The sequence below is a fragment of the Cavia porcellus genome, unplaced genomic scaffold (genome assembly GCF_034190915.1).
Source record: "Cavia porcellus strain 051 isolate PalLab524CR breed Dunkin Hartley unplaced genomic scaffold, mCavPor4.1 scaffold_12, whole genome shotgun sequence".
Classification (NCBI taxonomy): Eukaryota; Metazoa; Chordata; class Mammalia; order Rodentia; family Caviidae; genus Cavia; species Cavia porcellus.
The window spans coordinates 75,721,629-75,747,509 of record NW_026947495.1 but is presented as its reverse complement, the minus strand read 5'-3'; the positions used below and the strand labels follow the sequence as shown (position 1 = coordinate 75,747,509).

General features: G+C 38.4%; 1 protein-coding gene across 3 annotated transcripts in view; it reads right to left on the bottom strand.

The window, feature by feature from the left end:
- Nucleotides 1-4,676: 4,676 nt before the first annotated feature.
- Nab1 (NGFI-A binding protein 1) overlaps nucleotides 4,677-25,881 on the bottom strand; it is a 39,931-nt gene continuing 18,726 nt past the window's right edge. For 2 of the 3 annotated variants that reach the window (XM_063259450.1, XM_063259452.1), the window contains exons 3-8: nucleotides 24,953-25,086; nucleotides 21,838-21,889; nucleotides 13,599-13,688; nucleotides 11,880-12,042; nucleotides 10,152-10,268; nucleotides 4,677-7,162 (exon numbers count right to left, since the gene is read on the bottom strand). In XM_063259450.1, coding sequence (XP_063115520.1) covers nucleotides 7,074-7,162; nucleotides 10,152-10,268; nucleotides 11,880-12,042; nucleotides 13,599-13,688; nucleotides 21,838-21,889; nucleotides 24,953-25,086 — 645 coding nt within the window. In that variant the 3' untranslated portion in view covers nucleotides 4,677-7,073. The remainder of the gene's footprint in view (nucleotides 7,163-10,151; nucleotides 10,269-11,879; nucleotides 12,043-13,598; nucleotides 13,689-21,837; nucleotides 21,890-24,952; nucleotides 25,087-25,881) is intronic. The other variant, XM_063259451.1, reaches the window with a different exon arrangement.

Below are 25,881 nucleotides of genomic sequence, written 5' to 3'. Positions count from 1 at the left end.
CCTCTGCAATGATTATATCCTTGGGTAATTTTCATCCAGTTGGTCAGTATGCTCGTTTCTTATTTTTTTGGTACCAGGAATCGAGCTCATGACCTTGAGCTTGCTAGGCAGGCGCTGTGGGCTGCTATACCTGCTGGCCCAGTATGCTCCTTTCTTATGATCTGGATATTTAATCCATGAGGTCCTACCACTTCACCAATTGCAGTCTTCTACTAGACAGAGAGTGCCCTTCAAGGGCAGAGATGCTAACTTAAGCCCTTGGTATCCCGTTTCTTACATCGTGCTTAGTTAATTGTAGGCCGGTGGCTTCACAAAGGCATGCTGGATAGTCTGAATGAACTACACGTTCTTCACTCCACTTCCTCTTGATCTTTATTCTGTGCAACTCGAATTTGGTTTGACCACCTAGAGGTTGAACCACAAGTCTTCTCGCCGTCCCTTCCCGGACAGAATCAAGCACTGTGGGGCTTCCCAGAACACCTCACATGAAGGATGTAATTTGGATTAGCACTCTTCACTCCTCTCCTCAGACACGTCTAATTACCTCTTAAATTAAATGGAAACTTTGTGCATAGTTCCAAAGGATTTAACTGAGTAATGTTTTATCTCTAATGAAATTTTCATTTGAATTTTCTGCCTCAGCCCATTAGTTTTCTGATGGTCCTGGAAGGTGTCTTTCCTCCCATACTGGGGCCTTTCCAACCCGCCAGGCAAAGCAGTGTAAAGCCTGTCACTCTCTCCTCCAACCCCACCTTAGAATGGCTCTGGATTTACTTCCTTCAAGGAGATGTGCTGGCACCTGGACCACTAATGACTGATTACCCAGCTAATCACTATTCAGTTACCAATGTGATCATTTCTACTTATGCCTTGTTTCCACCTGTGTGGTGGGTATTTGTATAAAGTGCTTCCATATAAACATGACCACACGAACTTCAAAGAGCCCACGCAGTATACAGGGCATCTGGACGCACATGGATTCTGAGTATGGGGACTGGCCCACGTTCCTACTCACTCACCGTGTAATAACCATCACTGATCTCCTGAGATGTCTGTGTTCCTATCTGCAGAACAGGGGCGATATTACCCCCAGGTGTTGCAAAGGATTAAATGTTAAGTTGTTGCCTTGGGCAGGAAATAGATTTGGTATATGGCACTCCTGCAGTTACTAGTAAATTAAGACTGCTAAGCCTTGTTAAATCATTTGCTTTCCAAGATAACAAGCTCCTGTCTTTGAATAAGGGACCACTGAAAAAGTGACTTACTCCCACAAGCCAACTATCACATACATGCTTAAAATCTTGGGAAATGGGATCATTTTCTCATTTGCAAAAATTACAATACATTAGTATTGTTCCTTAAATAAAATTACGTAACCTCCAATGTAAGTAGAAATTGTCCTTGAGTATCCTAAGAATTGGTGTTTAGTATACTTAGACATACCTAAGGATATACGTAATTCACTATACAAACTGTTGTTACTTTCTTGTCAGTAAAAGTAAAAAACAAACAGTCCAGTTTGCAAGCTAGTTTATATGAGAAAGCCCGTATCAATACATGGACATTATCTGATGACAGAAACACTGACTGAATTCTGAATGGAAAAGAAGGACCAAGCCAATAACTGTGGATGGAAAATCTCCTTACATGTTGTGGAGACGCCAGGGCGGAAAGTATGCATTTTGGGGGGAAAAGGGTACCGTCATGAGACTCTGGACAGTTTACAGTGTGAGAACATAGTACCAAAGAAATCTTTTGTCTTCTGGGCAGGATAATAGCAGGGTATGGCGCTAGACCACAGATGTTTGGTTTAACAGTTCACAGTTGAAGGCAGTAGTCTCAGAAAATTGCAAAATACCTCTGCTGAGCCAGTTACTGGTAAGATTCCACCTACGTATGCACTACTTGAATATCTTCCTACATACTCAAGCCTAAGTGACCCGCCAATATCGGGTGTCTGGGAGAGTTCTGAGACAATAGCCTTGGCTTGCTGAGGATTGCGTGTGGGCGCTGAACACGGTACTTTAAACAAATTTTATGAGGTGCAAATTTCTAATGCTAAGATGACTCATAAGGTTTCAGAATGTGTAAATATGAAGCACAATCTAATTTACACCATCACTGGGCTCACCCACAGCAAAATGAGCCTGATTACCATACTGTTTAGACTACCAGGATACTCACAAAATTCACCACTCTTCTTAAGCTGGTGGAGAACGATCTGTGGGTTTATGACTGTTAACATTTGTACGGCACTGCCATCTTGAACCAATGCCAGCTAAACTTGCATTTTGTAATGTTTCGATGGCGCCATTCAAATAATGCTATTTCTCTGAGATTATGAGAAGGTACAATGGAAATGGTAAATACAGAGCACTTGTAAGGAAAAAGATCTGAACTTTATCATTGTAGCCTTATTGTAGCCTTAAGATTTCCTTCAATTTACATCAGTGTGGAATTATGCACTACGTAGAGTATTTAAACACTGTACTGAAAGTTTAATGAGCTAGTAATTAAGGTGCAGTAACTATGAAGTCAACCAACATTAGAAGGCAATTTCTCAATGAAGTGTATCAGTTTGTGGTAACCAGTACACAATGCATTCCTATACCAAATCATGTTGTCCCCTGGAATATACACAATTTGTCCACCAAATATTTCAGAATTTGAAAAAGAATGTAAAATGATTATGAGCAAAATTTCATATGCGCATTAAACTAATTAAAACTAAGATGTTTTGTGATTCACTTCCGATTTCCTTGTTTGGGAGGTCTTACCAATTGTGACAAAAATGTCATGCAAATAGCCTTTAGATGAAACGGAACAGGTAGAAATCAGGCCTTTACCATCATTTGAACGACACTTTAGAATAAAATTCCTTTGCTGTCAGAAATTCTGATTAGAAAATGTGATATGGACAAGAGACCCAAAATTCAACACAATATTGTCTAAATATTTAAGAACTGTGTGATCCTAACAGATAAGAATATGAAAGCATAAAGGAGCTGAATGAACCAATTTGTTAATGGCACCAATCATTATTGATAGTTCTTTAAAAATGATTGTTAAAATGTGCTAAAACTTTATACACTGTAAAACTGATTTTTCTTTCTCAGATTCAGTTTAATGAGTTGATTACCAACTTAAAATTTCTGATAATTTCTGAACAAACTTCCCCCCCATTTTCATAAGTCAGTAGAAACAGACCAAAGAACAAGTCTTAAGTTTTGTTGTTGTTGTTGCTTTTGTCTTTCTGAGACAGAGTCTCACTACATAGTTCAACCTAATCCTGAACTTATTATACAACCCAGGCTGGCCCTGAACTCACAGCAATCCTCTTGCCGAAGCCTCCTAAGCACTGGGATTACAGTCATACATCACCAGGCTTGACAGCTTTACAGATTTAACTACTAAATACACAAAAAAATTCACGCCCTCGAATTTAGCTTCCCCCCATTTCTGTAAAGATAAAAATTGCATTTAAAGGGATACTACAGTCAACATCAAGATTTTTTGAGATTAATTTGTATTTCTAATAAAAGCATCAGGGTATTAGATCATTCTTTTATTAACTTTGGAAGCCCACTTGTGAATTTTAATTTTGAGGAACTTGTGGGTAAGAAGTTAGCAGGGATTCCCCAAACTACTACGCATGCACAGCTAGGCCATAAGATTTTTTTTTTAGTTATGCATTAACTATCATATTTGGATAAAATTTTCAAGCTGCTGCAAACCTAAAATGTTTGTTCAATTTCAACTGCAGCCATTTACTCTTGAGTTCACTTCCCAAAAGTGACAGCTCTCTTTGATTTCATTAACTGAATACCTTGGCTGATTTCTTTTTGATGATTCAATGCAGTAGTAAGTGAAGGTATAAGCAAAGGCCCAGTGGTGTTAATAATCCTTAAGCACCTGAGTGGCTGAGTGAGGGAACTGTAAGCTTGGGACTCCTGTGGGATGCGTAGGCCATAAGCCTTCAATGTGTCAACTGTAATTGTAAAGCCACAGCAGGAGGCTGGGGCCTCAAAAATCTACCCAATGCTACAGCTTTTACCTAAGCTGTTTTACTAGGGACATGGGAAGAGTACTTTTTAAAGAAAATAAAAAGAGGAGCAAAGTGACATCTCACGTGCTACTGCTGACACTTCAGCCCTGGCTGGCCTCTCCTGTGCCTCTCTCACTAAGGCACCCATACTATGACAACTATATGATACAGCACGCATCAGGGGTCAGTCCCAATTGTCCTAATTTTGTAACAGCAGAGTTTGTATTTCAAACGCACCAACTTGATCCCGAGTTCACAAAGGGCAGGGTCTTATCTCACTCTTGCCCTTTCACTGAAGTGAATCACATCAATGTTGACAAGTATGTAACATATAATAAATGTTAAATCCTAATGCTCCTCCTATTTAGTTGGTTAGAAAGAGTGGAGACTTTAAAATGTCATTATAGATTTCTTGTAGGTTGGGACGATATAAGCTAACTTATCTCTCTAGCAGACCAAACAGCCAACTGAGTTCCACTTGGCCAATAATTTCAGAAATGAAGGGCGCTGACAATCAGCGCCCTTAGCTGCAGGTTAGGCGGTGGCTCCTGTGTCCACACTCAAGCCCAGCCCGAGTAACCAAACACAGAAGGTGGAGAGTCCTCTGCAGAAAGTGCTATGAACGTAAATGTGTGAGGCAAAGAAAATCTTTATTGCCACAGAAAGCAAATGCACTCATCCCGCCCCCAACAGCTTGAGAGTCACAAAAATGCAGACTTCACACAGTAAAGTAGAACAGACTCGGGGAAATGGTCCCTTGGACTATATTGGCTGTAATACTGAGGTAACAAATTGACCTTGTTTAGTGAAAATACCTCTAACACAATGAAAAACATCAACTAGTTATAGCATCCAATCTATATATACAATTCAAATAAAAATATATATTATTTGCTTTAATGTATAGTAAGTTTAATACATTAGTGTTTACAAAATAAAAACTGTTTTCTACTGAAATTTTTCTTGTGCTTCCTCATCACTAAGCCTGAAAGATCAGAAAAGTATGATACTTAAGGAAACTTATTTATGACTTAAAGATGCAGTTTGTGGGTCCACAAAAGATGGATCAATAGTAGCTGGAAGTTTATTGCATCTTTAAAAACTGTTGCTTATTAAAACCTACAAACTCGAACCATAAGACACAATTAAAAAAAAAAGACCACAAAATTTCTCAAAGTAGATTAGAATACAGAAAACGTTTCATGAAACTACTGAGATACTAACCAGTGCTATGGCTAATATTAAAAACTGAACATTCTATTTAAATCGTACTCATACTACGTTTTACACACAGTGAGTCATACAACCACAATAATCAACCTCAAGCTAGCAACAAAGTTGCAAGGACCACAAGGAAGCTTCTTCAATGGGCAGAATGCTATGGTACAATTAAAACATTCAGGAAGGGAGAAACGCCTTTTAATAGTATCAAAGTTGTTTACAGGTGTTTCTACTGTAAAGCTCTCCTATGTATCAAAATGAAAAAGCAATTACATATGTGACAGTGGTCAGAGACCACAATGCAGACATTTAACACTGGGTTGACGAATTCCAGCATAACAGTTTGTGACTTAGTATTTATTACACAGCTATGATCTGAAGCAGAACTAAAGACAGATACATACTTATGGCAACATACGCTTCTTGGCGACAATTGGGTTAGGTAGATCTGTAGGAAATAGGTAAACTGCCAAATATCTTTTCTTAAACCAGCAGTTAAAAGATGAATATTGGCAGATGTTGGATTTGTACTTTTTTTTTGGTACCGCTATGAATTCAAATGTGAAATTCTCATAATTATGTCAGTACATTAACATTTAAATATACCCTCATATATATAGAAAAAAATAAGCACATACTCCATTGACTGAACAGGGGAATTTAAAACATACCATCAAATTGAGTAAATTTTACAAAAAAATTGCATTAAAAAACCTGGGAGGTATACAAAAATGGAACCGTAAAATAAATATTGAGTTACAGCTGTTAACTAAACTTCCAGGGAACCATGTCTGCCGACGTGACATTCTGGGGTAAGACCTTCCCATGAGAGCCACTGTGTCTCGGGGGCTCCTGCACAGGAGAAGAATTTCTGGATACAGAACACAGACTCTCGCTCATAGCTTTGTTAGGTCACCATCTTTATCACATTTAAAGTTAATTTACTATGTCTTAATCTACTTAGCACATTCTGAAATATCAATGTTTAAATCAAGGCTTTTAAATATTAGTCCGTTTGCTTCAAGTTCTCTGTCCAAGTAGTAGCTTCCTGTCTTTGTTACATCTTAAGTAGCTATCACACAATCCAATCTGGGTCGATTAGGTATGATGTATTTTCTACTCTACTCATTTTTAACTTTCCTTCAACATTGTGTAAATGTGCACTGATTAAACCAGTGAAAATGACATTACTAGGTAAGTGCTACACATTTCCTATTAAACAAAATCAGTTTTATCAAATATTAAATACATAATATTTTCTTAGCTTAGATTGAGTGTTTGTTTTCTATTTTTCTAGTTATTGCAACCTTGTCAATAACCACGTCACTTAAACTTTCTTTTTTGACTGCAAAGATTCTAAACATTGATGTACAATAATCATCACGCTAAATACATTTAAAGTAGACAACAAAATTTCAAGTAAAATAAACTGTATCCACATCTATTAGACCAACCAAACAGGTCTGGACATCTAGATTTTAATTCTATAAATTACACAAATACATTTTACATTCTTAAATAATGAATGCTTACAATATTAGCTTGTAAGCTTTTCCACATAAAGCGACTTACACAGGAATGTGAATGGATCGGTATTTGTTACAGATTGCAGCACTCTCTTGATTTTCTTTCCCGGCTGCTGTTTTGTCTTCCTGGTTTCCACAGACTACTGAGTAAGTCCTTATGCTTTGGCTATGAAATCTGTGTGAGCTGAATGAGGCAACATCGGTTATTAAGGCTTGTTTCTATGATGGAGCATTACCCTTAACTCTGATGCCATTTCCAGAGAATGGTGTGTGAATCCCAGCTATCTCGAATCTTCAGGCTCTGTTTTGATGACTTTCTTTTCCAGGGTGAAAGCTGAGTGAGGGTAATCTTTTAAAATCCCAAGAGTCTCTGCATAAGAAAGAAAACATACCATAGGTTGGTATTTTAGTTCAGTGAACTACAAAAATTTTTAAAAAACCTACAAAACAATATTCCAGCAAACAGTATCAACTATATTTAATAGTTCTGCAGTTGTGAATAAAAAATGGTCTAGAGTTGTAGTTAAAAACTTGGATTTAAATTTCAACAATGCCAATCACTAGCTATGTATATCTCTGAGAAAATCACATCCTTTCTAAGCCTTAGTGTCTTCATCTATAAAATGAGGTGACTATTTATAAAATGTCATGAGTGATGAAATGAACATAAAACAATGGATATATATATAAAATATACTGTTTTAAAAAAAATGTTTCATACAAAATGAAAAAGATATGTAAAATAAAACTGCTCACTCACATACAACTGTTATGGGTTTAAAATATTTACTGTCAAAGAAGAAATGAGACAAAAGTATCTTCAATCTTTAAATATGGAACTATTTTTAAAAGTTCTAGCTATGATACACTAAGGGAAAATATAAAGACTCTACTTTCTTTTTTTTGAGATGGGGTCTCGCTATGCAGTTCAGGCTGGCCTTGAGCTCACTTTGTGGCCTAGGCTGGTCTCGAACTCACAACGATCCTCCCATCTCAGCTTCCTGAGTGCTGGGATTACAGGCGTGAGCCACCACACCTGGCCATGACTCCACTTTCATAAGAAATCAGTATACAGAGTTGTAAGTACTTAAGTTATTTCAACTTCATACAAATGTAATCATTACCTAAAGTACTAAATACCAGGAGACAGACAGACACACAGGTGTTCAGACATACAGACACAGGCAAACACATGCATGTATGAGCATGCACACATGTATACACACACAGAAACACAGAAAGATCCCAGAGAAGTAACCAATATTAATAGTTTGTCTGAAATTATGTAGCTCAATTTATGAATCCATTCTCGCAATACAGAAAAGGATTTTAAATTGTGTGTAAGAATAACAGAAATAGTAGCCACCACTTACTGAGTCCTTGTCAGCCATACAATTTATATATTCTATTTGACTGAACCCTCCTAACTATTTAGGAGGTAAAAATTATTAACATTTTACAGATGAAGCAACGAGGGAGGGAGAATTAAGTAACTGTAATTTAAGTTAGGGTTACTGAGTCAAGTATCAGTGCTGAGATCTGGGCCCATGTTTGCATTGCATAAAACCTGAATTACCTGTACTCATTAAAAGGGAGAAAAAAAGGCTTTTAAAAAAGTATTTCTTTGTTCTACTTTTATAAAGTCCTATCTAAACTATACCTTTGTGCCAGGAGTGGGGAAAAATATGGTGAATATTTAATTTATACAGTAAAAGGACACATTGCCATCAACTCCCTCCAAAATCCTCCTGCTTGCTTCAGACACACTTGGTCCAGCACCCCTGCGGCTTCCAGAAGCAGCTCTGGAGGTCTCCATGTGTGTCTGTTCTCGTGCTGCAGTGGCTCCCTTCATGTTCCGCCTCAATGCCCAACCTTTGGGTTTCACGGTCATTTTGACTCTGGGGAAGAGCTAGAAGCCACACTGTGCCCCATGTATGAACAAGGTGAGTGGCGACACACTGCCATTTTTACCAGCCTGCCTTTTCATCTGGAGAGCCCTCTGCAGTGCTGTTCACCACACCTTTGGGTCATGCTTTGTAAAGTCACTAATGAGAGAGGACTCCAGAACTGCTTCAGAAAACAGCAATAACCTGGATAAATGTGTTCAAAGGGAATGAATAGCCATGTGACTTTTCTATAATATCTTTTAAAAATGTTTTAAAAATGTGCACTATTATTTTGAGCATACATCATAATAGAGACGTAAAGTACATTCTTACGGTAAGAAACATGAGCAACATAATTGGAATATGTCTTTTATAGACAGAGTTCAAAGAAATTTATTTATTTACTTTTTTTTTGGTACTGGGAATCAGTACTTGCACTTGCCAGGCAGGGACCTATGTCACTGAGCTATATTCCCGGCCCTCAAAAATTTAAATTGATAAAATGCTTTAGTTTTATTTTTTAACAACTCTGAAGAATATATTACTTTTTCATACTGCAGAAAAAGAGATAAATATATTATTTTAGAATAATTCTCAATTTCTTAACCTCCACAACAGTCTTAAAGCAGCGAAAAGTAAGTATGAAAGTGTGAAACAGCAGACAAAAGTCATAGCACTGAACATTAGCACTCTGGCCTTTTTATCATCTACTAATTGGAGCCTGAGCAGAGAATTAAAAGAGAGACTCTCTTAGTAACTCTTCTCCTAGTAAATACATAACTCACACTATCAGACAGAAAGTCAGGTTTAATTCTAAAGTTTTTAAAACTACTTTTTCCACTAACTTAGAATTCAAATTTAAGAGTCATTTTATCTGATTTTGGACTTCCTCATCTATACAAGTAGCGCTACTAAGTAACTCCTAAATTTACTTCAATTCAGAGCCTGATAGATTCTTTCCAATGGTGCAGATCAAATGCTTTGTCTAACTCTCTTTATTTGAATAAAAATATGTAAATATCTAACTAGAAACTTACCTTTTATGAAGTTTACTTTCGGAATATGAGTATAACCCCCAAAACACATGTGTATTAAAAGTTTAGACTTTGTTACACAAGATATTCTTAGTATGAGAACGTATATAGTCCATCAGTTTTGTATTAGGTTATCAGAAAAGGGTGGACCAGCCAAATTCAAAGCAGTCATTTAGTATTCAGTTTAAAAGTCACCATCCATGTAATAGCTAATGAAAACAATCTCAACCTTCTGATTTTCCCTATCGTTCTTTGGAATACTTCGTTATCAGAAAGAGTAGCTGACATTATGGTAATCTATGATTTGCAAGGGGAGAGGAACTGACTAGTAACCTTGTTGTGATGAATCTGGGGCTGGGAGGGAAGAGGGACAGCAGTAGCAGAGGAAGAACTGAAAGAGGCTTTCTTCCAGCCTCACCCTGCTCATCCCCACTCTCACCTGACACATGGGACTTGGCCTCGGCAGAGTACAGTCTGCTCAGCTCCCCGTCCACCACAAAATGATGGGGTGGCCTGTTTGGTAAATTAGGCATTCGGAGATTCAGAGGTCTTTCTCCTGATGAAAAGAGAAAAACACATCTGAGTAATACTAAAAACACACTAGAGCTTTTCTTTAAAATGTTTTCACAAATTGCCTGAACACTTCTTTGCAAAAGTGCAGAGTTCAACAGGCACGGAAGAATTTAAATGACAGTGGGAACAGAACCTTTTCAAAATAGTAATTTAGGAGGGAAAATGGCAAGTTATATTATGCTACTTCCAAAATACATAATTCTACTTGGACATATTTAACAGTTAAAAATGAACTAAACAAAGACAGAATTCTAGTAAGCATTCCAACTTTGTTGTGTAATACGTTTTCTCTCCAGGCAATTTTTTACTAGGATAACCATTTTACCAAGGCATATCATTAACAACACAGTAACAAATACTACACAGAGATAGCTTCAAGCCAATTACAAAAAACAAAACAAAACCCTACACCAAAACCTATAAAAAGCGGAATCAGTGCAGATAAAAATGCTCTGTACACTAAGCCGTACTATTTGTCATAAACCCAAATCTATCACATGAGCAAACTGCTACCTCACACTAAATTATCCTGGTGTCCCTAGAGTCCCACAGTCTATAATAATTGCCTTCACTTCTTAATGTTAAAGATGCCTGCAGAAGCTAAACAAGACCGCAACCACAGAGTTCCTACACTATTTTACAAAGGCTGAATCTTCTCGCCCAGCACTCGCATCTGCAGAAAAGGTCAGCCCCATACTCCAGCGGGAGAATGTGTGAGCTGTGACAGTATTCTCCCTTGGAGGGAAGGCTTACTGACTGCAACCACTCTCTATAAAAACACAAGAATTATGTAAAATACAGTGTAAAATTCCTCTTTACTTCAAATGCTGAGTGACCCACTGGTAGGTGGATGCCACAGCACATCTCTGACACTGCCACCCTCAACTAGCATGACAGCTCCCGCTAGGCAGGTGCCTGTGGCTACCCCTGGCACCCACGTGCCCACAAGCAGCTGCGCCCGAGGTGCTCCCAACTCATCAGACATGCTGGGCAAAGGGCAACAAGGACTTGGGATTTTCTTCATGTGAAGGCATGAGAAATTAGACAATTTTCAAAATAGGGAAATTAGTCATAAAATCACACAGCTTTCTAAACTGAGTTGGCCTTTGTCACAATTCCTTAGAAGCAATTATCATATTGTCTTAAGAAATCACAAGTATAAATTTCAGGTAAGGTTTTAATCTCTTTAAAATGACCCGGTCTGGAGGTACAGCTGAATGGGAGGTACAGTTAATGGCAGTTAACTACCCTATGTTAAAACCCTGGGCTCAGCGTACAGATGCACGTGGGCACACACACACACACACACACACACACACACACACACACACACACACTGCCTGGCCTGTACTGCTCACATCTCCCAACTGTACCACCATTCAAGCACACATGTCAACTAGTGTACGGAAATAATAAAATTTTACACATTAACATTTGCAGGATGTATTCTTTCCTTTTTCTTAAAAAAGGAGGCAATTTAAAATTAATTTTCCCAGGGAACTTACACTTTCTACAGAACACCAAGGTTTGGGAGTCTGTAGCCTCTCCCCCCACCTTCACCCCCACCCCCACCCCGTCCTGCGAGCGAGGCTACCTGGGCCATCCCCGCCCTCGGCAGGTGCACCGTCAGGGCTGTGCTCCTCGGAGCCCTGCCCGCATAGCCCCGCAGACAGCCTCCGCTCTGCACGCTGCAGCCTCTCGTAGCCAGCCTGGGCACACAGGAACTCCATCTGCTTTGCCATCACCTTTTCAGGCTGCTAGTAAGTAAAGCAAAAATAATCAGTTACTAAAACATTCTAAGCTTAAATGGTTTAAAGATGCCAATTTCAGACTCCAGCAAATAAATTTAGTATTCATTAAAATTAGTTCACATTTCATATAGTATATCTGGTTCCATAAATATGAATAAAGATCTGTATCATGTTAAAACATAAAATGCTGCATTCCGTACAGAAGAAAAAAGGTTTCTTCCCAATCCTATATAGCATATTCCATCCCAGCTCAAACCTCAGCTTAGCTTTCCAAGGTACCGTGTGCTTTAAGATTTTTAAGAAGGAACCTAAGAGCAACAGCAGCATCTGCTGTCAACTGCTTCTAACACACGGGGTGAAATCCTGGCATTTTTATTTTAGAACCTGGCATTGCACAGACTCCGAAAGGGTGACAGTAGGCTTGGGAGAGAACAAGGTGTAAAATGGTTGTCTAGAGGAACAAGACAAACACATCTCCCACTAAAATTAAACAATGTGAAGTATGCAGAAAAACATCAGTGCCAAGGGGATCTTCATTTGCACTGCAGAATGAAACAGCAGTATTTCCCTACCAATCATAAAGGACATGTTTTAAAATACAAAATTAGTGAGGTGATACATACATTTACCCTCTGTATTTTGTAAATTTCTTTTCCACACAGTGCTCTACATTAATTGTTATGTGATATTTGAAGCAGTGTATCCGTGATATTTTGCCAGGAGGTAATAGTCAAAATGCACAGATATGAATCTCTGCTATGTTATGTAAGAGGGTGGTGCATGAAAGGTTCTATATAAAATTGGTTACAAAAAGTCGCGATTAATATATTAATTCACTGAATACATATGATAAATGCTCATACCATTTTTCTAGATGTATAAAAACCAGAGTAAAAGTAAACATGAATTTATTTCATCTGCATTTGTACTAGTTAATTGATAACTTCAGTTAAGCACTTCTGGGGGGGGAGATATATTTGTCATACACTTAATGTGAATAAAGAAAACTTAACATTACTAAATTTGAATAAAGCAAATTACTAGGAAGAATCAATAGGAATAAAAGTTTAAGCGCTTTCCAAAACAAAATATTTGGAAAACCGACTTTTTAAATGTTCATTTCAGTGTTCATACAAAAATAATTTAATGGCATTGCATTCGAAGGTACATATTAATTTAATAAATTTTCAGTACACATAAATTTAAATAAATGAATAATTACAGTCTTTGCTATTAGTATTTTATTACTGAGAACCAGCACTGCTTTATCTCGGAGCTGTATTATACGCAGGCTCAGTCAGTATGGCTATTTTCCTGATGCTACTGCTTTTTTTCTATCTACCAAACTACAAAAAATTAGTAAGTAGTGCCAGATTTTGTTAATGAACCAAACCAAACTAAGTTGTCACTGCTACATGTTGCTGCAGCTGTGGATCAGATGACATTTTAAAAACAACCAGAAATAAATACAGCTCTCAAGATTCTAAAACTAAACTAGCTGCAGCCGTCACTCACGCTCCAGCGTCCAGATCCCGTAAGGAGTAAGTGGTGGTTCACGTTACCTGGGAACTAAGAGCTGCGAGTTCCTCACTCTTGGCTCTCGCCTGTTGGAAGAGTGTTTGCACAGAATCCTGGAAGTCTGGAAACCCATCCTGGGGGTCAAAGAATGAGTTCTTAATATTTAATTTGTAAAACAGAAAATACCTGTGTTTCAAAAACTCAGACTATAAAGCAGAGAAAACCACCTTAACCCCACTGCGCAATAATCACAGGTAAGACGCTAACATACATGATTTCATTTCAGTGTCATATGGTACAAATATTTTATGCTCTACATTGTAACTTCAGGAAAAACATGAATGAAACCAATTAAAAATATAATCTTTCTCATGTTTTACACTAGAAAACAAGTTTTATGATCACTGACAATGGTTATATCACATTTCAACTAACCATGGGCCTTTACAATAAGCTGTATCTGCAGCCCTTTTTTGTTTTAGAGGCAGGGTGCCACTGGGCTGTTAACTTGCTTGGGTCTGGCCGGGCTCAAACTTGTGATTCCTCCACCTCCACCTCCCATAGTGCTGGGTTACCAGGTGAAACTGTATTTCCCATGTGCCGTCTCATGAATTCTCTTCAGAAACAACTCTAGGTTTCCACTATTTCTGTCATTTTACAACTATCTAAGCCCATGCTCAATCTATAAAACCATAACGTGATTACTTTATAAAACTCACAATGATAAATACAGGCATTTCTCTTAAGAGTCTGTCTTTCATAACAACTGGCTTTAACTCTACTACTTACACTTAATTTGAAACCCAGTTCTAGAGACTTGTGTGACATACAGCAGGTTATTTTACCTGTTTTCTCTTCTGCAAAAGGAGTGCAACAACTGTACTTAGGTAACTTACAGATTCATGTTAGGAAAGCAAAAATGTCATGCACTGAAAAATACTTAGTATACTTCTTAGCACAGAGAAATTACCCAATAAACATCTGTTACTAATATTGATGATCTGAATCCAAAGCTACCAGATTTAACCAACTGTAAAGCAGCAAGTGATAAGTAGCTTATCGTACAGAAAGAAAAGGATAAATTTCAGGGATACTTATTACATAGTATGCATATTTAAACTGAGTAGGAACTAGATACCAAACACTAAATCTATCAAGAGAATAAAGAGTATACTGGTGGGGAACTGACTTAGTGAAAAGCACACAGGAAATCTAGAAATATATTTATTCATTCAACAAAAATGTCACCTAACTGCTTCACACACTGTACTTATATGGTGATGTAAGGCAAACAAGAGAGACACACCTTCTGTGCTCATGGTAAATACAGACCATTGAGGGGACCAGACAAGACACCCAGAGCACAGCAAAGCTAGGGCGGCAGCAAAGGCACCCTCCCTAGAGGACAGGAAGTCCAGTGAAGAAACACTTCCTTATAGAAAGGAGGCTGGTAGAAGAGGTTGGAGCAAAAAGAACAGGCTGCACTCCAGAGGCTAGAAAACTATATAAATTAAGCCGGAAATACTGTGGACTGACAAAGAGGAAGTGAGTAGAAAAGTTCAAAACACAGGTCCAGGCGTTATGCAGTCTTTTAAACTGTACTAAGAATTTTAGGTTTTAAATTCAAAGAGAAGCCTCTCAAGGCCTTAGAAAACAGACTGACCAGATCTGCACTTCAGAAAGGCCAATCTGGATGCAATGGGGTCAAAGGTAGGGACAAGACAACTGGTTGGAGGGCTGTGGTACAGGAGAATGGTGGCTCCGTCCTGGAGAGATGCAGATATCACAGAAATGAGGGGACCTCTAAAACTAGGAACTTGGGAGTTTGGTGGTGACATGTACTATAATACAGACTTAGGGAGGGGCCAGAACACTGATGAATCTGATCACGGACATGCTGAGTGCACAGGCTGGGGAGACTCTGGGTACCCAAGCCAGAGAGGCAGGCACCCGAGTTGGGAGCTCGGTGTGAAGGCAGGGCTGGAGACCCAGCAGCCAGCTCTGAGTGGAGCACGCTCAGTCAAAATCCACACACGCGTCTACATCGCAATACTGCTTCTCAAGGAGTTTACGAGGAAACAGGAGTTAGCTAGTCTTCTGATGGTAGGGACCAGATGTACAGTCTTAGGAAAGAAAGTTATCATTATTTCCAGGGTTCCCAATTTTGAAATGTGGAGTATACCACATCTGCCCAGAGATTTGTGGGGATTAAAGGCAGCAATGCAAAGGTAAATCATGTCATAGAAATATACGGTGTCATCACCACTGACAGGATTATTCAGCCATGGGAAAACTGAAAAGCTGCATGGCTTCTAACTCTGCATGTCAAAATTTTTGCTCCATTATTTGGAGAAATAAGAGCTTGCAATAAGTAGTAAGTAGTGATAACCGAGTAATTAAATACCTTTCTGAAACTGATTACATCAGTCATTCTGATTTTCTCCCAGTCTTGGTGGCTCACTGAGGATGGGAAAACTAAGACCAAGCAGCTGTCACTGCATGAGGTGCAAAGCAGCTGTGAGCCATCCAAAATACAAGGCTTAAAAGAAAATAAAAGTGAGGACACTCCAGAGACACTGGCCTCCTTGTTTGCTCCAGGACTTTGGTTAAGTCCCTGAAGCTCTTTTCTCAGCACCAGCTGTGCCCTGCTCTGGGCAATTTATCTCCATGTCATATTTTTGACTGCAGCCATTAATTACAATGTTCCCTTGCTGATGAGGCTATGGGCTTGAACACTGAGAAAATAGAAGATACAAGGCGGGATGCCTTTCGTGACCTCATTGCCCTCACCCCACTGATCTCCACCCCCAGCCCCTCATCTTTTTGCCAAACACCAGCAAGGTGCTTTCAAGTCACTGTGCAGCTGTCTTTAAATGACTTGTCACAGCAGATGTTCTCGACCCCACATGTGCGTTTTCCTTTCCTCTACTCGCACTTTCTGTATGAATAGCAGACTGCAATGCTTCTGTTTTTCTGATCCAGAGGGCACCAGTCTACATCAGATTAGTTCAGGTTTCTTTCCAACAGCTTAGCACCAACATAGGTGGGTATTTTGAACCCATTTTCACCTCCTTCCTCAAAACCCTTCTCCCACTCACTGGAACTGCTAGCAGATGTTTCCTCTAAGTCTTTCTTCATACTCTAGTTCTCTGGCTTTCTAAGCTCTACCACATTTCATCTCTTCCACCCAGTTATCTCCACCTACTCTGCAGCCCTAATCTCCCAGGGTAAGAAAGGGGTCTTCTATCTTTGCCTCATTTCCAGCAATTCAGTGAATGAAAGAAACTCACAGATGAGATACAAGTAGCTACAGTCCCCCCTCCTCCTGCTAAGACGGTCCTTGTAACACTGGAGGTTGTTCAAGCCAATGGAATCTATGTTTCATTAATGTTTTTTAAAAATTCAGAAGATAAGACAGCCAAGACTTTGGCTCTTGGTTTTTCATCTCCTTGATAAGCTGTCAAGTTCTCTTAAAATATATACTGTCACAGACAGGTATAAATAAATCAGACTAACTTTTCTTAATTTATTCTAGCTTCCTAGAATCCTATTTTTTCACATTATAAACAATCAGTATATTACTAATAATATCATCTATATATACACTTTGTAATTCACACTTAAATTTTTTACTCAAAACTTACAGGTGCTCACTAGCTTTCTTGGTTCAGAAAATACCTGCTACTCTTACCCTTTCCTTCAAAGACCAAGTCCTAGGGGCCGGGGGCTTGGTTTAGTGCTGTAAGTGCTTGCTTGGCAAACATGAGGTTGTGAGTTCAAACCCAGGTACCAGAAAACAAAAACCCCCCAACTGTGAACCTAAAGACCAAGTCCTGAGTACCCTTTGCCCTTTCGCACCCCACAATGGGGAGGAAAGGTCTAGTCCCAATAGTGTTTACTTCACAACTAAGGTTCTCTGTGAACACTCATCAGTATCCAGAAAGATGGTACTGCTTTGAAGTTTAGAAGTGAGACATAGATTGGAAATCCCGGCTCGTTCAACGGGTAGCAATGTGGCAACTTAACAGGTTACTGGCCCTTTCTGGTCTGCCATGGCTATAAAATGTAAATCATAAAGTTTCTATGCAGTGTAGAACAAGGTTGTGATGATGAATTCCAAGTGCCTGGAAGTGACTGACACATAACAGTCGATATACAGTGATTGTTTTTACAACTGCTACACAGTTGAAGGATTCAGAGACCTTAAGAAAGAAGAACTATAAAAATACTGTTGCTGAAAATGGACTTGAGCTGTTCACCTGGTCTGGTAGAACTGTTTCCAAGCCTTCACTAACATACAGGGCTAAGAGTTCCCTCCAAGTGGTAGTTTCCTAAGGCCCACTCAAGCTAGCAGCCTTGTTTTTCTCTTTGGTGATCTCATTTACACTAGAAATGAAGTTCAAAATCTCTACTGTTTTTAGGTCTAATACACCCTGTAAGAATGACCACTACTTAAGGACAATAGATCATCTTCAGCACTTCTATGCAATGTTTACTAATATTTAAAAATAAATAAATAGTAACTGATTATTCTTAAGAGAGAACCAACTACATAGCCCTTACTAGAGAGGAAAATCAGACAAACTTCATACTATATAACTTTTCATGTACAGATCAAGGAAATACAGTAGTCAGCACGGAGAAAAGAGCTTACTAAGTTTGAACAAAGTACTGCTTTTATTAGTGTATCTTAACACACTGATAATGCCAGGAGGAAAAATGTTCCTCTCACCTTACGTGTCAAATTATTTTGCTATCATTTCTATTCTATCTACCAGACACCACATTTTCCTTTGGTGAACTGGAAAAAAATAAGCTGAGTGACTTGACATGGATATTCATTGGCTGGTGTAATAGATTTTTGAAAAATAAAGATGAAAAGAAAGAGGAAGAAATCATCTCATTAATTTGAACCTAGTAGCAAGGAATCAGTTCTAAGTTTACATTTCTTTCCTTAAAGAATAATATACTAAGAATACAAAGAAATTGTAAACGAGTAAAATCATGTTCAAAAATTTAGTTTTTCCAGTTTTATTTATGAAGTCCGTTGTGTCAATCATATTGTAGACAAATGCTTCTTACTGCTCTGTAAACATGCTCAGTATTTTCTTACCCCTGCCTTTGCCCACACTACCCCACATTTTAACACCATCCCACCTCCCACCCAGCATCCTGACCTGAAATCCTGTCCTCCTTTGAAACCCTAACTCAAATAACCCTCCCCATTAAAAAGCCTTGTCCAAATCTCTTCTCATGCCAGAAAGTCTCCCTCTCTCCAACCTGAGGAGGTAGACATAAATGGAGCACTAATAACACATTTGCAGTGGGGCTGTAATTCCTATGCTTCAGTGCCAGAGGCTTGAACCACCAGTGGTACATGCATCACTGTCCCATTGGTCCAGGGTCAATCTGACGGGAATATGTTAAAGGAACAAAATCCCTTGACAGCTAATGTAACTACCGCAGAGTCAGCTTTCAGAACCAAAAAGAGCATCTCCAGTATCTAAAATTTCACTTAGAGTATACCATAACAGAATTTAGACAAGCTTTTACACAAAGACTGTGTGTGTTGCAAAAACTTCCACTATACACCTACACACACAATACACACATACGTTGAAGAGATATTGACGACTTGCAATATGTAAATACTTTACTAAAAGCTAAGCAAAAAACAAAATATAAAACAAATGATAAAAAGTGAATCACTATTTTAAATTCAAAGCTAACATTTCTATTTCTGTGAAACAAAATCAAGAGTTTGGTCTCTACAAAAATACAGTGGTACTGTGGCAGCCATTAACTGGATCTGGAAGGCACAAGGGAAAAATGTTAAGTACCGTACCAAACAAATTGTTTTGGCTGGAAAGGGTAATGAGACGCCACGCTGAAAAGTTCTAGCTTGCTTGTCAACTGCCAAACAAATGATAAGTACTGTGGCAAAGTTTCCACATGGAAACGCACCAAGTGCCACATTCAATGAGTCCTAAGCAGTGGGGTACTGAGGTGACTGTTAAAGAGGCTCGAGGCTGATCAGGCACTTGTTTCATTTAGAAGGGTTAGAGTACAAGAAAAGGGAACACTGACTATTTTAATTTTGGATCCGTAATTGCTCAAGTTGCTTTGTGAATAGCGCTAAAATAATGATCATATGGAACTCTAACTGTATGATCTGTAGTGGGACAGAAGACTCACATCTAACGTTACATCTCCCACTCTAGGCCTCTGGTAAGACAAAAATGCTGTAACTAGAGTCAATAAACATACTACTTAAATTTCAGAGCTACTGAGATGGCCAGAAAGACAATACAGCCAAATAGGAAACTGTGGCAGCTCAGACTGTCGCTGACCACAAATCTCAAAGTTCCATTGGAACCGAAAGGGCAAGTGTGACTTATGTGAGGAGCCTGAATCATGACCACACTGAGGGCCACGAATGGAAAATAGACAACAGACGCTGATGCCCTGCTAGGCTAGCAGCTGACAATTCCTCCTGGCCACTGGGTAGGAGTCATAATGTCTCTCCTTTAAGTCCTCTGACGACGCCTCAGGCCAAGACAGTTTCCATATTCACTGCTTTGTCCTTCCCCAGCAGCAAGCCCTGACAGCTCAACTCTCAAAGATCTTCTCTTCCCTAGCACTGCACGGTCCAATGAGAGAAAACTCTTTCACTAGTTAGATCATTTTCCAATTTGCCTTTTAGATAATTTCAATACCAGTAACTTTTGGCATTGGTTAACCTCCGTTAACCCACCTAAAATTACTCCAGAATCAACAAGAGGTGGACGGCAAGTATTAAGGACAATGTGTAACAGATGTGCCCCTTCAGGAACAAAATACGTTTCTTTTTTGAGAACTATTATTTTAGGATAAAGTTTTTAGAAGTCAGACGCTTAGTGCAGCCAGTCATTATTTCACCCAACAGGTCTTACCAGGTCCTATTAAGTGCAAGACTCTGGGCAGCCAGTAGTGGACACACAGCAGAGTCCTGTTCCCACCCAATGGTACAGACTGATAACTAAAACATACAACAGTTTCAAGGAGGGCAAGATCCATGCAAGCCAGGAGAGTGACCTGTGCGCAAACTAGGGATAAGGAAGCCCCTGCAGAGAGGGAGAGAACCCTAAGTCAGGGGACATTCAGCTGCCACCTACAGCGACCTCAATAAAATAACCCCGGAGAGAGGAAGAAGAGTGAGTCTGGCTTGCTCTGCTCTAGACCGGAGTGGGCCAGTGTACCTGGAAGGCAGCGAGCAGGGGAAAGCGCAGCACCAAACAAGCTGCAGTCAGCTCAGGAAGGGCCTTCTGAGATGCCTCAGGGGAAGTTTAGATTTTATTCTATGTACAGCAGAACGCCACCGCCATCGGGAAGATGTAGGCAAACAAGGGATTTATATTGTAAGAGAATTCTGGCTTCACCTACAAACAGTTACACAGTACACATGGTGTGATGAGGGACATCTCAGGTAGTCATGCTCGACTTGTGTGCTGTAACTTAATTAAATATTGGGGTGGCTAAGATCAGCTCCCACCCGCTGCCCACGAGTTAAAAGGGGAAAAGGAGCCGCCTGATTTCAAATTTCCACTCTGCTGCAGACTAGACATTTCAACAGTATTCAATCCAAATTGAGAAATGGTAGTTCTGAAGCCATCCTGTTCTACAAAGAGCTCTGAGAAATGCACATTTTTCTTCCTCAACTCCTACCCTATCACTTACAAATCTAAAATCAGAAGTCTCAACCACGGTCCTCAAACAGACTTCAGTTACAGTGAAGACTCCCTGACCTGTATTGCCATTACCTTCAGAGAGCTAAAATCAAGAAAGTAAAAGTTCTTGTGAGTGTATCTGATGATAGGACTAGTATGATGTTAAAAGGAACTGCTTAACCAGTGAAGAGTCTTAAATCTGTAAAAAACACTAATTTGCAAATCAAACTGTGATAAGCTGATTCGATGCCAATCTAGTCAGTAGTTTTTTAAAAGAATTTCTTTAGTTTTCTAATACAAATTACCATAGATAAGTCAGATTAATATAATTCTACACATAGCTTTTAAAATTAAGCAGTTCAGAGCCAGGGATATAACTCAGCAGCACAAGCACCTGCCTGGCAAGCACAACGTCCTGAGTTCAATTCCTGGTACCCCTCAAATATGCAAATCTTTTTTCATTAGTTTATGAGACCGTATTTTTTAAACTAAATTAGTAAGGTTTTACTCTATTATAAAAGATCTTAGAATAAAAGCAAACAGGAATAGTGTAAGAAAATATTAGATATAACTATACCTCCACTTTAATTCTCTTTGGGGATAATTCATCTCTTTCACCACATTTTGACCTAAAAGGAAGAAAAGAGAAACACTTGAAAAGGTAGCAGTCACTAACCTAAGAACTCCCCAGAGAGAAATCAGTTTTTCATGATTATCTAAAACAAAGAAGAAAAATATCAAGGAGAATATCCCTTCATGGTTCAGCAGAAACAACTAAAGATAAAATAACAAAAATGACCATTAAGATGAATGCTTAAGATTATTAACATACCTGAAATTAAAAAAGCATTTTGTCTACTTGCATGGCTCCATAGCTCAGTAGTTAGAGCACAGATCTTATAAAACAGCATTTTGTCTATGTACCAACACTACAGACATAGTTACCCTTGACTTAGAAATCTCCCGGCTAGAAATCTCTCCCAGAGGAACTAACACACATATATAATGGCACTCCATCAATTCTACAGCACACAATTATATCATGTATCACTCTGAAACATTACTGTCAACTAAACTGTAAGTCATCAACTGTAAGTTATACCTTAACATAAAAGATGCTAGAATGTGAAAAAGTATATCTCAGAATCAACAAAATATGCTATGTACATTATTTATTTACTTATTTATTGGTACATTATTTATTGCAGCATTATTTTCAATACAAAAGACTAAAAGTAAGTCAGTATCTATCAACTAGGCCAATGTATATGCCTCAATAAAAAGACTGCCAAGGGCTGGCGATTTAGCTCAGTGGCATAAGTGCCTGCCTTCCAAGCGCATGGTCATGAATTCAATCCCCAGTATATATTAAAAAAAAGATTGTCAAGATTTACTAAGTAATATAAAAGTGAAATATATAAAAGTACAGATATATGCTTTTTTTTTAAAAAGGGGTGAAAATGAGAAAATATTGTCATGTGTTTACACGAATATAACAAACACTGGAGGCAAGAACTACCTATGATGGTGTGAACAGGGGAAAAGAGATGGGAATGGAAATACAAGTTTTTAAATTACCTTTTACACAGTCACAAAGTAGGTGCCTCCATGCTGAGACTGGGAGGACTCAACAAGAAGCCAACTAGCCAGATAAAGCCGCGCAAGCTGCGTGGGTTCCAGGAAGAGAAAAGCCAGATAGCACCTCCTATGAGCCCACCATGTGCGGGCTGAGAATTAAACACATCCCCTATCCCTACTCCTACCCATAAGCAACTGGCAGGTTTAGAGGACAGGCTGATAGCAACTAAGGTACATAAAACAATTAAATGCTTCTTTTGTTTGGTTGATTTTGCAGGACCGGGGCCAGAGGTCTGAGCATCTCTTGTGAGGATGACAGTATGTAAAACAGCAAATTTGGGGGATTTCCTTCTATCTTGTCTCTGAAATCCAGTATTGTTCTGTTTTGTTCTGTTCTGATTGTTATTCAATATTCTGTTTTGTTTTTGGTTTGATTTTGCTATACTTAATGGAATGGACAATTATTGTGAAGACATACTATGGTAGTGATTGTTGTTTTCCTAGTATCCTGCTTTGAAGTTCTGTAGCAATTTTGCTGCTTTATTTTTAGTTGACTTTGCTCTATTTGTTTTGTTAGATTTTATTATCCTTAAAATTAAAAAAAAAAGAAAAGAAAAAAAAAAAAAGGTGGGTACTTCTGAGGCCTGGAACTGAGATGTGGGAAGGTGAGAGGATACAGGAACTGCAGTTTCATTCTAAGCCCTGAGCTCTTCTTAAATCCCACACATGCGATTAAAGAAAACTATTTAAATGAAGCACTCAGAAAATTTTGTATTATAAGGAAAATTTAAAAACCCTACTGAATCAGCACTTAACTGATTCTAGAAAAAAACTGTAAAGACAATCTTGTGTGGCTGCATACTCTTCCCCTGTTCTTTAGTCTACCAAATTTTGATTACCATGTGTTTGTAAATGTGAAGCTGCTGAGGTAGGCCAGAAAATGAAGTTACAATGAGTTAAGAGACAAGATCAGTGAGTGATAGCAAATGTCTAACTTCATCCTTGAGTATGTACAAACTCACCTGGGATACTTCGGAAACTTTCACATTACAAGGTTCTATCTTCCAAAGATGCATTTATTAGACTTGGGAAGAGTGCTGATGGTGTGACTTTTCAGCAAGTATTGTCATTCTCACCTAAGTGGTCACTTATGACTATGCACAGAAATAGTGGCGTATACAAAAGACAATGGGCTGGAAATAAGGCTCCTTGCAGAAACATGTGAATAAAATAAAAATGACAGAGTACCTAGAGAGAATGATTAGAGCTCAAGAGTGGAATAAGATGATGAATGGTGCTGTGTGTGCATTTTTTTTTTTTTTTTTTTTTTTTGTACTCAGGGATCTTGTGCTTAACAGGCAGGCATGTGTATGGATTTTGAAGCCACAATTCTTTTTATTACATTTTCTGTATTTCAAACTCATATTCTATGTTCCATTTTCTAGTAGTCAAAATGCTTCCAACTTTCCTTTAAAATGCTGGTCAAGAGTCTTCTCACTCTTTCAGCTGACCTCAGGTTACAAACACCTTGCTAACTGTGTTTCCTCAGTTCAGCAGGTTACAGTGAGTGAAGGCGGTCTAAATCCCACCATCCAATCAGAGCCAAAGTGTGCGTGAGAGAACAATGTCTACACTAACACAGAGCAATGGTACAGTACTAAGAAGCTATGTCTTTCAAAAGAGTGGAAGAAAACAACGAACATCCGAGTAAGAAGTCCTCATGTTCTGCTGCACAGAAGAATGACTAGAAATAGCAATTACACAGAATGTGTTACAAAACCCAGGGCAAGGATTCTGATTTTCACCATAAATAGTAAACATTTGAGGAGATAAATATGTTTAACCTAGCTGAAACATTATAAAACGTACACATGCATTGAAATATCACATTATCCATTCCATTAATATGCCCAACGTTTAGGTGGCTGCTTTAAAACTTATTTTTAAAAACTACTTTCAACAACCATGCTTTTAATAGTCACTACATTAATTTTACAGAATTATAATCACGTGTTTAACCTTTTCAGAAATGCTCATATCGTATCAGTGGAGGCTGTTTCAAACTTGCCTTCTATCAAGCAATGCAAACATACTGCTGACTAGTTAACACTTACTTGGTGGTTCTGTAAGTATATTTATAGGTGACTTCTCGAGAAATCTGCCTAGCCAGCGCAAAAAGTTCATCTCTTCGTGTCAGCAGGGCATTATCCTTCACACAGAGCTGAGCAGCTGCTTCATTAACAGTGAGCTGGATATTCAAAAGAAAGTTAAAAGTCTATTGGCATTTTTATCAATACACAAAAGTTTCACTTAATATAAAAAAGTTTTATATAATAAAATCATAATTCATAAAAATCAGGCTGGTCTTGTCCCTAAAGCCATATTTTAGAATAAAATTAATTCATTTACCATTTTGCAAAGCCTAAACTATTCAAAATAGCCACCACAGTTTAGTTTAATTCATTTTTGGTTAGATAGGAGAGTTTATGGACCACAAGAAATACAAAAAGGAACAAGTATTCGGAATCTCACTTTTCTTGTGAAAAACCAAAGGATTAGGACAAATGATATGGTAACAGGACTTCTCTAACTGAAAGTGAATATATATGATCTGGCAACATTTTAAAAATGTTAAGTGACATAAAAATCCTTAGAAAAAAGTCAAAATTAAATTAAACACCAAATCACTTACTAACAAGGAAGTTATCACACATTACGTCTATCCTAGAAAAATCAATGATGACTCACCCTTTAAGATTTATCTAGTTCTACCTTCTCATGATTCAGTTACTGTTAAATATTGCCAGTAACTCTGTACTAAAACTTACAACAGTAAAGGTCACTATCAACTCCAAATCTTTAATTGTTTAATAACCTACGTTTTTCTCATAATTATGTCAATTTAAATAGGTACCAGGAACTGTCAGGGGGTATATCAGACTTTTTAGCAAAGCAACTGTGTACTCAGTCAAGATGACCAATGGGGAACGGCAGGCAGAATAATCACTAATAGTGCAATAAAGAACGTGTTTATATTAATGTA